Genomic DNA, 15,493 nt, shown 5'->3' with positions numbered 1-15,493 from the left:
CTACCAAAAGATTAAGTGCTGGCAGTGAGTGGTAGAATTGTTGGTTCTGTGTCTACAACATAAGGTTCCAATCAATTCAGAAGTAGGTGCAACAGTCAATATCAATGCTTCTCTACTTAGACAGGAGGCCTTTTATTTATTGATTACCTTTTAAGCTCAGGAGCGATTTAACCCTTTGATTATTTCCTGTCTTGTGCCAAGTGTAGGGCATCAACATACGTTACGACCTGCCTTGCCTTCTTGGGACAGAAAGAACCCACAAATCACACAAGACTTGCATTTGTATAGCACCTTTCAGGAAATTCCAATACTACAAAGTCCACACCCCTTGTAGAAAAATTATGCTTTTAATGCTGGAAGTTCTTACTCAACACTTTAAACAGATCGTTTTCTGGTAAATTGACCTTGCTGTACAATAAACAGTTTGTTGTGAGACAAACTTCCAACTTCCCAGTTGGTTGCCAACAAAAACACTAAATTCAGACATACAGCACAGTTACAGGGCATTTCAGCCCACGAGAACCTGCTGCCCAACTTACACCCAATTAACTTACATCCCCAGAATGTTTCAAACAGTAGAAGGAAACCGGAGCCCCAGGGAAAACCCACGCAGACCCAGGAAAATGTACAAACTCTTTACAGACAGCACACATTTCAAACCCTGATCCCTGGCGCTGTGGTGTCGCACTAACTGCTACGTCAACCGTGCCACCCATAGATACCGACGGGAATGGGATGCTGTGCCTTGATTCTCCTTGTCCTCGATCTCCCATCGGAGGTCAAGTTGGATCCACCTCACTTTCTCAGGGGCAATGAATGCAGAATTTATGGCTTGCATTCAATCTGTTCTTCCCTGGTGGTTGCGGCTGGTGAATGGGTTGGAGGGAAAATGGAGCAGTGACAAGATGCTGACCTGCCCTGCTACTGAAGACCAGGAACAACTGACATTTCCAACCCTCCCCGCCAAGGTGTTGGCTTTTTACAAACATCAGAACCCTCTGATATCTTCATCTTACCTTGTGTGAAAGATGAGGTAGAAAGTGAAAGGCCATTCGGGGGGAGGGAGCGAAGCCTCTCCTTGTCGTCCAGGGTCTGCCAGTGATCGCCTGCTGAATTGCAAATGGAAGGATGCAACTTCGGCTGATTTCTGCGATATAGAAACGTGCTGGAGAAGTTCAGCAGGTCAGGCAGTGTCCACAGGAAGCAAAAGGTCATCAACGTTTTTGGGTCTGAGCCCTTCATCGGGAATGTGGAAACAAAATTCAGGGAGGTGTTTCTGCAGGTTCTCGACAAAGAGACCGCTGTTTCACTCCTGTGGACACTGTGACCTGAGCTTCTCCAGCACTTCTGGGTACTGCACTAGATCTCAGTGTCTGCGGACTTTATTGTGAAACACAATTTGGCTAATTCCACCTCTTTCCCACCCAATTTATTCCTCTGGAAGCTGAAGTCTAATAGTCTGGAGGTAAGAGTTTCAATTGTCATTGTTTCTGGTGACTTTAAATTCAATTCAAGTTCAGTTAACCAAATAAATTGAATGCAGCTATCAGTAATGGTGGTCATGAAACGATCAGACTGTTGCAAAATTCACAAGCACCCAGTGTACTAAAGCAGCCATTCTCAACAGGAGCCCTACGGGGCTGCAGCACCTAGAAGTGAAAGCCTTGCTTTTGTGTCACTTCCCATCGTGCATCTTTCATGTAGTTTGTAGAAGTACAGAAGGAACTAAAATTTGACTGCTTCACAGGGAAGGCAGGTGGGAGTATATAAAGTTTGAACAGAGCCCGGGGGGAGGCACAGCTGTAAAAAGGTTGAGAATAGCTGTACCGAAGGACAGTCTGCGACTTTTAATGACGTGCTAGGATCCGAGTGGCTAACTAAGAATTGACAGAACAAGCCACCCTGCCCAAGGGTGATTTGGGAAGAGTACAAATAATGACCCAAGTCTGACACCACAGCCCCTTGATGCAAAATAAATGGGTACGAATGGGAGTACTACTTCTAACAATGGGCAACAAAGATTTTGCTTCCCAAACACTTTTGGGTGTATTTTATAGATTTTGGGCTGATGATTATAAAAATCATCTTGAAATGATCTGATCATGTACGGTTTTATTTTAAATACAACCGATTTTTGTGATTTCCTGTCATATTTTAAGTCTACTTCAAGCATGCAAAACCGTGAAGTGCAACGTGTCGTTGAAAATTCATTTTCTGCATTCGCATTTTGATTTCTTCCCGACTGATCTTGGTGCCGTCAGTGACGAACATGGGGTAAGGTTTCATCCGGGACATTACGACCATGAAAAAGTGGTATCAGGGCAACTGGAATCCATCAGTGCGGTCGACTATTGATGGACACTGACACGAGACCCATCAGATGTAGAATACAAATGAAAATCAGTGAGGAGCCAGCATCATTATGCGATTAAACCTGCTAAATTCAATCAAAGTTCTTTTAATGTTCCTCCAACTTCCTACGTGATGCAGCAAATCTGAAATTATCTTTGTGTTCAGTTTAAAGTTGTCCATCGTAATCCCTAATTTTTTTTTTGGGTCAGGATCCTACCGCCCGGTCGTTATTCTGACAGCCCCTTGCAGGCTTTAAACAGCCTGTAGATGGAGCCGGTGCTTTTCTCCCCCTCAACATTGGTGAACCCTCCGAGGTCTGCGCCCAAGATGGCTCATAGGCCAAAGGATTCACACCAGACTGTTGGGACCAGTTTGTGAGATCAGGTGTCCGGACTGGGATGCCAATGGCACGAAGGGGTCCCGAAGGGTGTTGACAACTTCCTGTTCGCTTCGGAGGTTCAGAACCAGGAGCTCGGAGTAACCACTGGAACAGACTGGAGACTGGGTTGCGGGAGGGCAGGAGGCAAATCCATGGACACTTTTGTGACTCTCTTTTGCTTTTCTTTCTCCTATTGGTGGGGTCATCTGGCTAGCGGCAACTCCATGTGCATTTCCTTTGTCTTTGGCTTGGCTTCGCGGACGAAGATATATGGAGGGGGTAAAAAGTCCACGTCAGCTGCAGGCTCGTTTGTGGCTGACCAGTCCGATGCGGGACAGGCAGACACGATTGCAGCGGTTGCAAGGGAAAATTGGTTGGTTGGGGTTGGGTGTTGGGTTTTTCCTCCTTTGCCTTTTGTCAGTGAGGTGGGCTCTGCGGTCTTCTTCAAAGGAGGCTGCTGCCCGCCAAACTGTGAGGCGCCAAGATGCACGGTTTGAGGCGTTATCAGCCCACTGGCGGTGGTCAATGTGGCAGGCACCAAGAGATTTCTTTAGGCAGTCCTTGTACCTTTTCTTTGGTGCACCTCTGTCACGGTGGCCAGTGGAGAGCTCGCCATATAATACGATCTTGGGAAGGCGATGGTCCTCCATTCTGGAGACGTGACCCATCCAGCGCAGCTGGATCTTCAGCAGCGTGGACTCGATGCTGTCGACCTCTGCCATCTCGAGTACCTCGACGTTAGGGGTGTGAGCGCTCCAATGGATGTTGAGGATGGAGCGGAGACAACGCTGGTGGAAGCGTTCTAGGAGCCGTAGGTGGTGCCGGTAGAGGACCCATGATTCGGAGCCGAACAGGAGTGTGGGTATGACAACGGCTCTGTATACGCTTATCTTTGTGAGGTTTTTCAGTTGGTTGTTTTTCCAGACTCTTTTGTGTAGTCTTCCAAAGGCGCTATTTGCCTTGGCGAGTCTGTTGTCTATCTCATTGTCGATCCTTGCATCTGATGAAATGGCAAACTAAAGTGACAAATTTTGTGTATTGAGGTACAAGACAATCTTGTACATTGGTTTTCCGTGGCCATGGGTACAAGGACATCCAGGTCCCTTTGAACATCTAAATATACCCAGTAGGTGCACCAGTGGACCTTAAGTCTCAGAGTCCTTTTCTGTTCTCACAGTCCCACCACCTTCAACATTGACAGCAGGATTTCAATGCATGACATTTGACTCCCTCAGCCAAATTGAGAGACTGAACAGCTCGGGGCCAAGCATCGACCTCCGCACTAATCCACGCCGCAGCCTGCCAAACCAAGCAGGATCTATTTATTCTTCATCCAATTTAAAATTTATTACACAAGTACATTACTCCCAATTCTGTGTCCCCAACCTTGTTAACTGACTCTTATGCAGAACCTTAAATGTCCAAATACACCACCTCCACTTCTCCCCTCATCGATTCTGGTCGAAACATCCTCAGATAATTCAGATGGGTCAAACGCGAAAAATACACGTCCACTCTGCTTCACTTGTTAAGATTCAAGACCCTCGTTCTGTCATGGAACCAAATCCCTTCCAAAATGAAAAATTTAATCACTTTTTTTTAAAAAGACCCCTTCAGTTTATCGATCAACTTCTTTACATCACACTTCAGAATATCCATAACCAATGTTGCTGCCCTTGCTATTTCGAGATGAGACCAATATTGTGATCTGGAGCAAACGAACAAACTGCTGGAGGAACTTAGCAAGGACACATCTGGATCCCACGGCAGGACCTCCACCTGAAATGACGACTGCCACGAGTTTGTCCAGCAGTTTGATGCTCGAGTCAACATTGTCATGCCAAGGTAATTTCTTACCTTAGACTGATTTTCCCTCCCACTGACAGAACCCATATCTCCCCCTCTCATGCCCTTCTGAAACATTGAATACCCTGGAACAACTTGTTCACCCTGCAGTCATTTTTCTGTAACTGTATTGCGATCATATAGTTTACCTCTATTTGAGCCATAAATCCATTGGAGATCTGAGATGCTGGAATGTGAAGCAAAAGAATCTGCTGGAAGAACTCAGCAGGTTGAGCAGCATCAGTGAGAGAGAGGCAAAGAATGGGACACATTCTGGGTCAAACCCCTTCACCCTGAAATCTTGTTGTGAATACTGTGAACTAGATATATTTTGCCTTGAATTTTCCCACTATTATTTTTTTTGTGCTTTAAATCCCTGAGGCATTCAACAATGTTTTTGATAAAATTTCACCAACTACTTTTCTAAGTTACTCTTTTTTCTGGATTCCCTTTGAGGTTTGCATCCCCCGACGTGCTGATCCAAACCCCCTCCCCCCCAGTCACCCAAGCAAAATCTCCTGCAGGCATGATTGAAAAATGGGATTACAAATTATCAGAGTTTGACTCCAGTGTAAAAAAGACTCCACAATTTTGGCCCGTCTCCATGCCCAATTTCTCCTTGTTGCTCAGAAGCAACTAAATGACCCCAGCCACAATAGTTTTGTGTTTGTTTCAAACAGGAAGTATAATTCTAATTGGCTAGAATAAAATCACCAGCTGCAACCCACCATTCAAATCTTGCAGAGCTAATTGATCATCGCAGGAAAAAAATGCACCATCTCGTGATCAAAAGAAAAACTCAAGCAGCCCAGTTTTTCCTGTCATTTAAGAGAAGGTTGGATGTGTACATGGAGGTGAGGGGGGGTGGAGAGCAGGAGGGTTGAGCTAGTGGAGTTGTTCTAGTGCAGACTCGAAGGGCCGACATGGCCTGTTTCCACTCTGTAAACGATTATATGGATGGGTTTCATGGCTGTCCTCAGCTCTCCCGATCAGATTCAAATGGCCACTCTTCAGAATCCAGCCCAGACAGGATCCAGGACTAAGTTACTGTCAGCTGACAGCCTTGGGGAAACCCAGGCATTGCATTTGCAACCCTTTACAGCCAGAACAGTTTTCTTTCCCAATAACATCAACTTGGAAGAAAAGGAAGTTCAAGGACAACTCTGGGCTTTCTAGTATTTTTCTGAAGTATATCCAAACACAGCAACCTCTTCTCATGGTGTTTTGATCTTGAAACCTGAAAGATGAAATTAGACAGTGCACAAAAGTGCTCGAGAAACTCAGCATCCATCAAAAGCAAAAGGCAATTAACGATTCAGGCCTGAGCAAAACAATCAGGCAGATGCACAATTCATTTACATTTGTGAAGACTGCTTCCAAGCTATTTAAAACAAATTTGCCCATCTAAACTTCCCTTTGTCAGTTTTGTCTCCTTGAAGAATGTTTAAATAAACAAATTGCAACTTTATTTCTTTGAATAATGCCTCCAATCACACAAGGACAATATAATAAAATCTTTTATTTCTTGCTACCTAACTCAATGTGGTCCAATTTTACACTTGCTTTGAATAAAGGTGACAAGTGGGGATGACGTTCAATTCCACTGAGCTCAGAAAATGAAGTTCAAACCTACACACAAATTAGGCCACGTCCAGCCTGAGCTGTCAACTAACATTCACTTGAATCCCTCAGTTAATATTCCCTCTTCATGGACCTTGAACTTAACAGGACCGGTAACTTTTAGGTATGACAAAAGGTTGGATACACCAGTCAGGATATTCCAGTCAACCAGTTGAACTTCAATAATACTGGCTTTACAAGAACCTGACATTTTTGTGTGAAATGGCTGACAAAAGGTCATTGACTTGAAATTATAACTACCCTCATTGGCTACCTTTCCTTTATTCCACAAAGGATCATCCCTTCAGATACTCTCAAAAATTTAACTGTTTTACACCAGGAGGAAATGGTTTGGTCAATAAATTTCAGGATGGGCTCTCTCATTATCCAAACGGATCTTTGCTTTCTCACCTTCATCACAGTCAGCACGTGAAGTCACATTGATGTTTCCTTCTGAATTACAGCCTCAGAGTTCATACCATGAAAACAAATTTATACAGAAATACAATGACCAATAGTGTCACTTATTCACGCCATTCTACCACAACACATTGGCCATTCTTTTGCATTTGATTTGATACAATTTGTAGTTGTACTGAAAGCACCCACTACAAAGTAACATTTATAAAAGGTTAGCATTCTTTTCTGGGGACAATGGCTTAAAATTTCCAGTGGGAATTTGTGAGGAACTGCCAACTTATCTAACCACGTGGAAATTTGCAGACTCCCAAGCTTCTGCAAGGTCACAAAACCCCCAAGTCCCACACAGTCGACTGCCACGGCCAGCAGCGGAGCATGAAGTTTGCCAGCGGGTGGGCTGGAGAAATGGGGCCTGCTGAATCCGTTACCAGTTTCAACAGGTCACAGTCTCAGCAACTCCACTTCAAATGGAAATGAGATTAATTAACAGCCTGATGATTTTCATTTCAATTAACTTGATTGGTTTAAATGCCATCTATTTTTCATTCTACTTTTTTGGTTTGGTTTATTATTAATAGTTTGAATAGAAACATTCCCCAACATTCAAGTTCTGTTGCCAGTTCAACCTAGTGGTGTGATTTGAATGGTCTTCAGGAGTATTTACTATCAGCCATATTTTGCTCAACTCATTTCTGCTCCAATGTCAAATGATCGAATCAAGTCGGAACTGGCTTCTCTGTGGAAGATCTCACCAGGGCATCTGGTCAATGTCAGGTAGCAAATCATTTCAGCCACTTGTGCAAGCACTCAGATGACAAACACTGGCTTTATACACTTTTTATTTGACACTATACTGCTGCAGACAGCAAGGTTGTCACCCCCCCAAAAAAAAATCATACACAACAGAATTTATTAAAACATGCTGGACAATATTGTAGAGGTTAGGGCTGGAAATTTATTGTTGCTCAGACTTCAAATTGACCTATCATATACAGATCTGTAAGTAACACCCATATTGGCTACATACAATTTATAACTTGATTACACCATTGTTAGCTTTTAACATGATAGCCTTCAAGTCTAATACATTATCTACAATGAATTGACTTCAAGTCGCTTACATAACATGAGCACAAGACATCTATGTCAGACAAATACTTCAACAAAGGATTTACTTTTCCACCATGAAAAAAACTACCACATTTCTTTTAAAAAAAAACTTGACAAATAATGTAAAACCATATTCCCCTGCTGTTAGGAAATCTATAATTTAAAGTTTTAAAAAATTTAGACTATTCCACTTCCTAGATGTACATCATTAAATTATGCTATTTGTGAAAGTCAAGGCACTCCCAACCAGCTCGTCTCAATCCAGTTAAAGTTACGTGTTTGCACCCAGGATAGATCCTGATCCAAATTTGAAATAAAAAAAACAACAAAAACAAAGCAAACCTGACTTCAGGTGATCACTGTGGCCACAGCACAGAATTACAAGCTGCATGGCAAAGGATTTTTGAAAACCTCAATTGCTCACACTTTGTGTTTTTAAAAACGATTTCAAAAAGAACATTACATAATTTCTGGACTTTAACCACTAATAGACCACTAATTTAGCAGCATGCAAATGTATTATTTTCAGCTAATGGTATAAAATGCTCCTGGCTCATTCCTGGTTAAAATGCCTGTGTGAAACTTTCCTAATAATTCTCCAATTAAAACCAGCAACTGCATTCCCCCCAAATGATAATAATTCCTGTCCTTCCAAAATGATTTAACTAATATTATTGTAAAAGTCTTTCTAAGAATTGCATTTTCACTTTAACCAATGTAATGACTTGCTTCTTGGCCAATAACATCAGTGGGGTTGTCATTCACACAGATGCTGATTCTGGCCCCACTTCGATGTCTGTGGGATGCTATGATTCAATATCATAAATAATTCTCAAACAAATTTTCTACACCCAGTAATGTACCTTGTTACACATTCCCAATTTTTAATGATTATCCCAATTCCAGATGAGGAAACATGGGCATTCCAAATACTCCCTAGATTCAGACATTTAAAATTGGAGCTTTTATTCTGATAGGACTTTCACAATTCCAAAAATCTTAATTTAATGAAAGGGAAGTCTGCAAGAGCACAGAGCAGGCCTTTCTTTTATTTTCCTCAAAGTCTTGCTTTTTCTAACAGAAGCTAAATTGATCTCCTCAGCTCTCACCATTAGTACTTGCACCACAACAGCCTCCATATATTTAAACTGCAACAACCATAATCTTCCTCATCATCGACCTCAAACATTCCTGCAAAACCTTTCCATTCCACTTTGTTTCATCCAGCCAAACCTGGTCTGTGCACCTCACTAAAGCTGCATATTTTTAGTACCTTTCCAGCAAACATCTTTGTACATCAGTTAACAGTTCATTTAAAAAATAACAGGCAGAGCACTGTTTTAAAATCACCAAACATTTGATTCACAAATATGAGCCAATATCTTTGTACAATTTCAACTACAATATTACAAGGAGAAAGCAAAGTTTACTAAATGTAAACAAATAGCTTAAAACTACAGTACAAGTCAATGTACAGAAGTATTGGTAGTTACTTTGTGCATTGATCCAACAGAGTCCTTGGTTTTGTTGAATCCACCACTCCCCATTAAATCCTCCATTCTAAAAAGACAGTATTACCTTTATTTACCCAGCACAAGATCCGTTTTTGACATCCAATTACATACAAAGTCAAACTTTTAAAGTCACCAATGATGACCAATTGTACATTGATTTTAAATGGTGAAATAAATATGTTTGTGCCCAAGGGCACTCAAGTTTAAATGCCTACCAACAGGTTAATGCTGGGTTAGAAGTGAAAGTTGAAAACTCTATTTCCCTTACATCAGCTTTAACTGTTGGAGACAATTACAGAAAAAGGTTATTTCATGTAGCATCAGTAAGGGTGTCCATAATTAAACTCAGTTACAACATAGCAGTAGATTTTGATATAGACTTTGAATTTCCAAAGGCCAACATTAAAAGACACTGTCTCTTCAAATCTCTGCTTTAACTTGTTTGTCCAATCCCCTTTTCACTACCATAATGAAATTACATAATTTCAATATATTTACAAAATATTAAAAATCTTGTTATTCTTCTACATAAATTGACCTCTTCAATTTTTTCCACATGCATTAGAAAAAAAATTATAACCAGGTCAGAACCAAGCAACTTTAAACGCTACTCAATGCAATTTTTCTTCTGTCAACAAAAACTGAAAATAGCAAAGCTGCCTCTTAGAGCAAAGAGTCCTGAAAAATCATGTTTACTGTCTAGCGAGTGTCATTCATCAGATGACAAGAAAAAAGTGCAAGATGGTTCCTTAGCTAAGATGGAGTGGGCGACAGAGTCTCCAAGAGCACAAAGCGACAGCAGGACAATCAATAGGTCAGAGTCGAATCGTCCCATTCAAGTTGCTGCTGTCGGTTGACATTCTGCTGGTCTTCCTGCTCGCCCTCCTCTTCACTGCTTTCAGATTCTGCACTGGTAATGTCATCTTCTTCATCACCCGCCTCACTTCCTTCCTCTTCCTCCTCCTCCTCCTCCTCCTCCTCCCCTTCACTACTATGCTGGTCCTCGTATGTCTGGCAAAGCAAAACAACCAAGGCAAATTAATAAACTGCCTGACAAAATTACACCTGTGCATACTGCTAGCTCTCCAGGTGAGAAATTTGAAAGATGCTTTGAATTTAGGAACTATTTACCTCCATCGGGTTAACTGTAATAGTCAGGGCTGAATCATCCCAGTCCATTTCGTTTTCTTTCCCATTTTCCTGATCCCGTATCGTTCGCTGATGTGCGGCACGGATTCGGAAAACCCCAAGAATGATCATGACGACCAGGAAACTGACACAGACCACAATGACAACTGTGGCTGCACTGGGGACCACTTCAAAACACAAGTTCATATCTTCTTTAAACTCAAGGCAACATTTTGTACACAAGAATGTATTCAAAATGCTTTCATTAAAACCAACCTTGCTTAGAACACATTGGTCTGTTGGTTCAGTTATAGCCAACTACACTGGCTACATTTTAAAGAGGCAACTATACTTAAAAGTTGCCAGCTAACATTTACAATCACCATTAATTACCACATTGACAGAGGTGCACCAAAGAAGAGGTACAAGAACTGCCTAAAGAAATCTCTTGGTGCCTGCCACATTGACCACTGCCAGTGGGCTGATAACGCCTCAAACCGTGCATCTTGGCGCCTCACAGTTTGGCGGGCAGCAACCTCCTTTGAAGAAGACCGCAGAGCCCACCTCACTGACAAAAGGCAAAGGAGGAAAAACCCAACACCCAACCCCAACCAACCAATTTTCCCCTGCAGCCGCTGCAACCGTGTCTGCCTGTCCCGCATCGGACTTGTCAGCCACAAACGAGCCTGCAGCTGACGTGGACATTACCCCTCCATAAATCTTCGTCCGCGAAGCCAAGCCAAAGAAGAAGACCCCCCCACCCCCCAAAAAAATCTGCATGAATCATTTTGCACCAGGCCTTTAGCCAAGTGATTAGATGGGTCAATGAGGACTGGAAGATCCTTAGCCTGGAGGGCTCTGAGTTGTACTGAATGGTTTCCTGACTACTCTAATTAGAAGAGCACAGAAATGTTGGATTGTGTTTTTTTACAGAGAAATTAAAACAAAAATCAAACAGAAAGGAACTCCAAAAAAATCCTATAATTTTTTTTTACAGCTGTATTACACACAAAGCCACCTCAAAATGACATTTGTCTAGAGCCAGTAGAAAATACCTGTCATGTTGTGGAGGCTGTTGTGGTGCAAGTACTAATGGTGAGGAGATCAGTTTAGCTTCTGGTAGAAAAAGCAAGACTTGGAGGAATATAAAAGAAAGGTCTGCTCTGTGCTCTTGCAAAGTATTCGAGACCAGGTCAAATAGGAAAGGACTGCCGTGCACCCAAATTTCAGCTATTTTCTAAGGATTAAAACAAAGCTCAACCCCAGGAGTTTAATTAAAAGAAAAGACAAAAATGATTGCTGGAAGAATGATCGCATTATTAATGGCAGGTTCTTTCGAGTCACCATCCTCCCATTTTTTGCAAAGAAAAGATTTTCTGGGCACCTGTGGATGGATGGGGATTTGCAAGGTTGTGTCCAGATAGGTCAACTGAAGCATGATGCACTGGTCGAACAAACTCTGGCTGTACCAAGACATGGTTGGGATGCTCCACGCGATTAGCAGTGTGAATGACATTGACCTGAAAGTGATATACAAATGTTATTTAAAACCGCACATGGTCATGCACATTTTACAGTTTTGGACAAGATTCTGATTTCTAATGAAATCCATAAACAGACCAATGCGAAGAAAAACTAATTTCTTTGGATTGCAAAATATGCACAAGTTGAGCTATCCCTGACCACAATAAATTTGCATTTGATTTATAAAACTAAAATGGCGCAAACGTTGCCATACTTTCGGAAAATTTGATTCTCTCGTACCTCGACGTTGAACTCATTACTCGTATATCGTCCATTCAATTCTGAGCAAATGAGCTTAAACTTCCTTTCAAACAACGACTCACTGTTCCAGTTTTGGTAACGAATCAAATGTAGCATCTCTTCATAATTTGCCATTGTATCAACACCTACACAAAACACCACAGCAAGAAGAGATTTCAAGCAATGTCTTTTATTGGGTTTTTCTTTCCACAACTCGAACAAGGCAAAAAAATATACATTGTGAACAATTGCAGTTGGGCCAATGTTTATTTAATGAACAGATGAGCCAGATTAGAAGGATCCTTGCTTTGACTCGAGTTATTTTATCCATTAGGAAGATGACAGTCGTCCTAACACAGGTGCCCTTACTAAGTTAAGGTAAGGGAAGATGGTTAGGGCTGTTGTTCATTAGTGACCAATGATTTCTGGTGTGGGTGGCAGAAGGTTTGCACTAGTATCAAGGTAACAGAGGAAACTGGGACCAAACTCGACCTTAAGCTGTGAAGTGTTCAAGAGAAATGATTATGCACATAACATCAGGTACATATAGTTTAAAATAAAAATATTCCTTTGACCTCACCAGCCACCCACCTCTCCACCTTCTTCACTGGATCCTTGATTTCCTGTCCAACAGATCACAGTTCGTGAAGACCAGGAGCAACAGCTCCTCCACAATCATATTGCTTATACTCCCCCGGCACCCACGACTGCATTGCTAAATACTGCTAACTCCATTTTTCAGTTTGCTGACAATCACAGGCAAATAACAAATTAAGAGAAAATGCACAAGGGAAAGAGAGAATTCAGTGGCATTATGCCAAGATAACCCTTCTTAATGTCAGTTAAGATAATAGACTTCATGATGAGATCTACATAAATGGCATGCAAGTGGAGACAGATAACTTCAAGCTCGGGAGTAAACATTTCCAATGGACTGGCCAACAACATCATCATGAATACTCAAGGTGGCACAATGCCCCTACTTCCTTTGAAAGCTCAGGAAATTCAGCATGTATCCTCAACTTCTCCAGGTGGACCGTCAAAAGCATCCCAGCTGGGAGCTGCTCTGTCCACAAATCAAACTGGAGAAGGAGGTGAATATAGCTCAAAACATTACACAAACCTCCTTCCCCTTTCAACTCCAGTACATTTCACTCTTCCTGCTGGGAAGAAGGTTCAAGAGTGACAAATCGCAACCAGAAGGTCCTTTCCTGCAGCCATCTTGAATGAACCACACAAAAGTGCTCTCATGCTGCCATGCGTTGTATTAATCTTTTCATTCTAACTCGACACCCTCTTGCTCTTCATCTTGGAAAGGCTGTATGAATGTTAGAGTTGACTTGCTAGATTGCTCAGGAAAAGAACAGTTCTCACTGTACCAGGTATTATGCGTCAATAAACTTGAATGATAATAGCCATAATGCACATTTATGTTCAAGCACCAAATAATTAATTGCTCATATCCAAATTTCTGTCCCTTCCTCCAGTGTTTCAATCATAATCTCGCACATCACCTTTTCAATGATATCTTGCACGATCAGACAATGGCAAGAGGTGCACAGTTGAGCTTCAACTTATTTTTCCTGACATCACAAGCACGCTTCTTCCAATAAACATCAATGAATAGTTCATGGAAGCGTAAGTACTGTTCCACCCCCCCCCCCCACCTCTCCAAAAGAAGAAAGGTGCCTTGATCGGTTGATAATTCAAGAAAAAGTTCATTTGCTGGAAAATTAACATTTGCAAAGCCATCCAAGACAAATTTTCTTTTGCACAAGGACATCACCATTTTTGGGGAGGAGGGGAAATCAGTTAAATATTAAGTCCTGCTAAAGTAGTTTTAGAATTCTCTTTAATCTCACACAAATATATTCCCAGTCATCTCATACACAATTTCTGCAAGTATAACCATTGCAAATATAGATTTTTCTCTGAAATTCTGCTCCAAGTAGTGTTCCACATGCAGAAAATTTTTTTAGTGCATAGAAACAACATTGAGGCCAGCTGAAAAATTATAATGCAGGTATATGACAACGTTCAAACAGAAATCAAATCAATCCCGGAATTGAATTTAATCCCAAAAGGCAATGGTGTTTTGGGGAAGGGGAAGAACTCAACACAAAAATATTGGCACCAACTGATCAACATTTCATGCTTGGAGAACATCAGCTTCTGATTTTCCGAAACTTGCCTGTGATGGTCATGCCAGTTGATGAGTTTGTCATTTCCATACCCCTCTGTCGAAGCTGAGACAGATCAATATCAAAGTTTTCCTGTTCTGTTTTCAGTTCTTCGCCAAGAACTGAAATCTCACACATATCAAGATTGTGCATTATTTCCTCGGATATCATGGATTCTTGAACTATAAACAATAAAGCCAAGGACAAATCAGTTCAAAAGAAATAACTGGTCACTGCATGCATCATCAATTTCCACAGAAGTAGTAGTTGGCAATAGATAAATAAAATTAGGTTAAATTAAATTGTGCACCATTTCAAAAAAAACTGTAATTTTAATACACTACTTGATCAGACTCAGCTTTAGATGCCATTCACATCAACATCATATTTTCTTTCTTACAACAGTTGCTAATCTACCAGTTTTAAATTCAAAGATATTGTAGGTCGTGGTTAAGTAACAGGTCAAGCATTCATTACTAGCTGTGCCAAATTGTACCAGTTGGACAAGTCTTCCCATCTATTCTGATCAAAGCTCATCACCTGGAAACACAAACCATGTCCCTCTCCAAAGACTGCCTGACCAACGCATTTCCAGCATTATAGTTATTATTTCAGATTAAAAACATCTGCAATTGTTTGAAAAAAAAAAAATCACAAAAATCTGTAGACACTGTGGTTGAAAGAAGAACACAAAATGGTGAAGAAACTCAGCAGGTCAAACAGTGTCCTTTATGTAACTGATGTTTCGGGCTTGAACCCTTCAAAGTATGAGATGCACAGATTCTCTGCAGACAGTGCTGTGCTGCCTCAGGCACCAGATTTGACATCGAGACTCCAAAAGGAGCTGCAGGGTGAGCAAGTACTTTCGTTGTGTTGGAAAAAAAAAATCAAAAGTAATCTAATTCATCCTTCTTACTAAGAAAGGCCACGGGGAACCACAAAGCATGTGGAGGTAGATAAACACTGATAAAAAGCATCTTTTGCAATCTCAAAGGAGGTGGGATGGACAAGTCGACTTTCCCCCCAAACGCTATGACAGCAGGGCACAATGGACAGAGATGTTGTGTAATGTGAGCAAAATGTGGACAAAAATACACAAATAAGTGATGTGTATTATTGGAATAGTATTCTAGTTGGTTGACGATTCTACATTGAATACGTACATCAGGGCAGACAAGGAG

The 15,493-nt window shown here is 41.4% G+C and overlaps 1 protein-coding gene across 13 annotated transcripts in view; it reads right to left on the bottom strand.

Moving 5' to 3' along the window:
• Positions 1-5,109: 5,109 nt before the first annotated feature.
• The window catches only part of clstn1 (calsyntenin 1), a 102,264-nt gene continuing 91,880 nt past the window's right edge, over positions 5,110-15,493 (bottom strand). For 12 of the 13 annotated variants that reach the window (XM_069918440.1, XM_069918439.1, XM_069918444.1 and 9 more), the window contains 5 exons: positions 14,324-14,494; positions 12,133-12,278; positions 11,753-11,888; positions 10,372-10,556; positions 7,549-10,251 (listed from right to left, as the gene is read on the bottom strand). In XM_069918440.1, coding sequence (XP_069774541.1) covers positions 10,048-10,251; positions 10,372-10,556; positions 11,753-11,888; positions 12,133-12,278; positions 14,324-14,494 — 842 coding nt within the window. In that variant the 3' untranslated portion in view covers positions 7,549-10,047. Of the gene's footprint in view, positions 5,814-7,548; positions 10,252-10,371; positions 10,557-11,752; positions 11,889-12,132; positions 12,279-14,323; positions 14,495-15,493 lie in introns of those variants that run through there. The other variant, XM_069918452.1, reaches the window with a different exon arrangement.

Source organism: Narcine bancroftii, chromosome 2 (assembly GCF_036971445.1).
Source record: "Narcine bancroftii isolate sNarBan1 chromosome 2, sNarBan1.hap1, whole genome shotgun sequence".
NCBI lineage: Eukaryota > Metazoa > Chordata > Chondrichthyes > Torpediniformes > Narcinidae > Narcine > Narcine bancroftii.
Note: the sequence above shows the minus strand (reverse complement) of the source record. Positions and strands in the feature narration are given on the sequence as shown.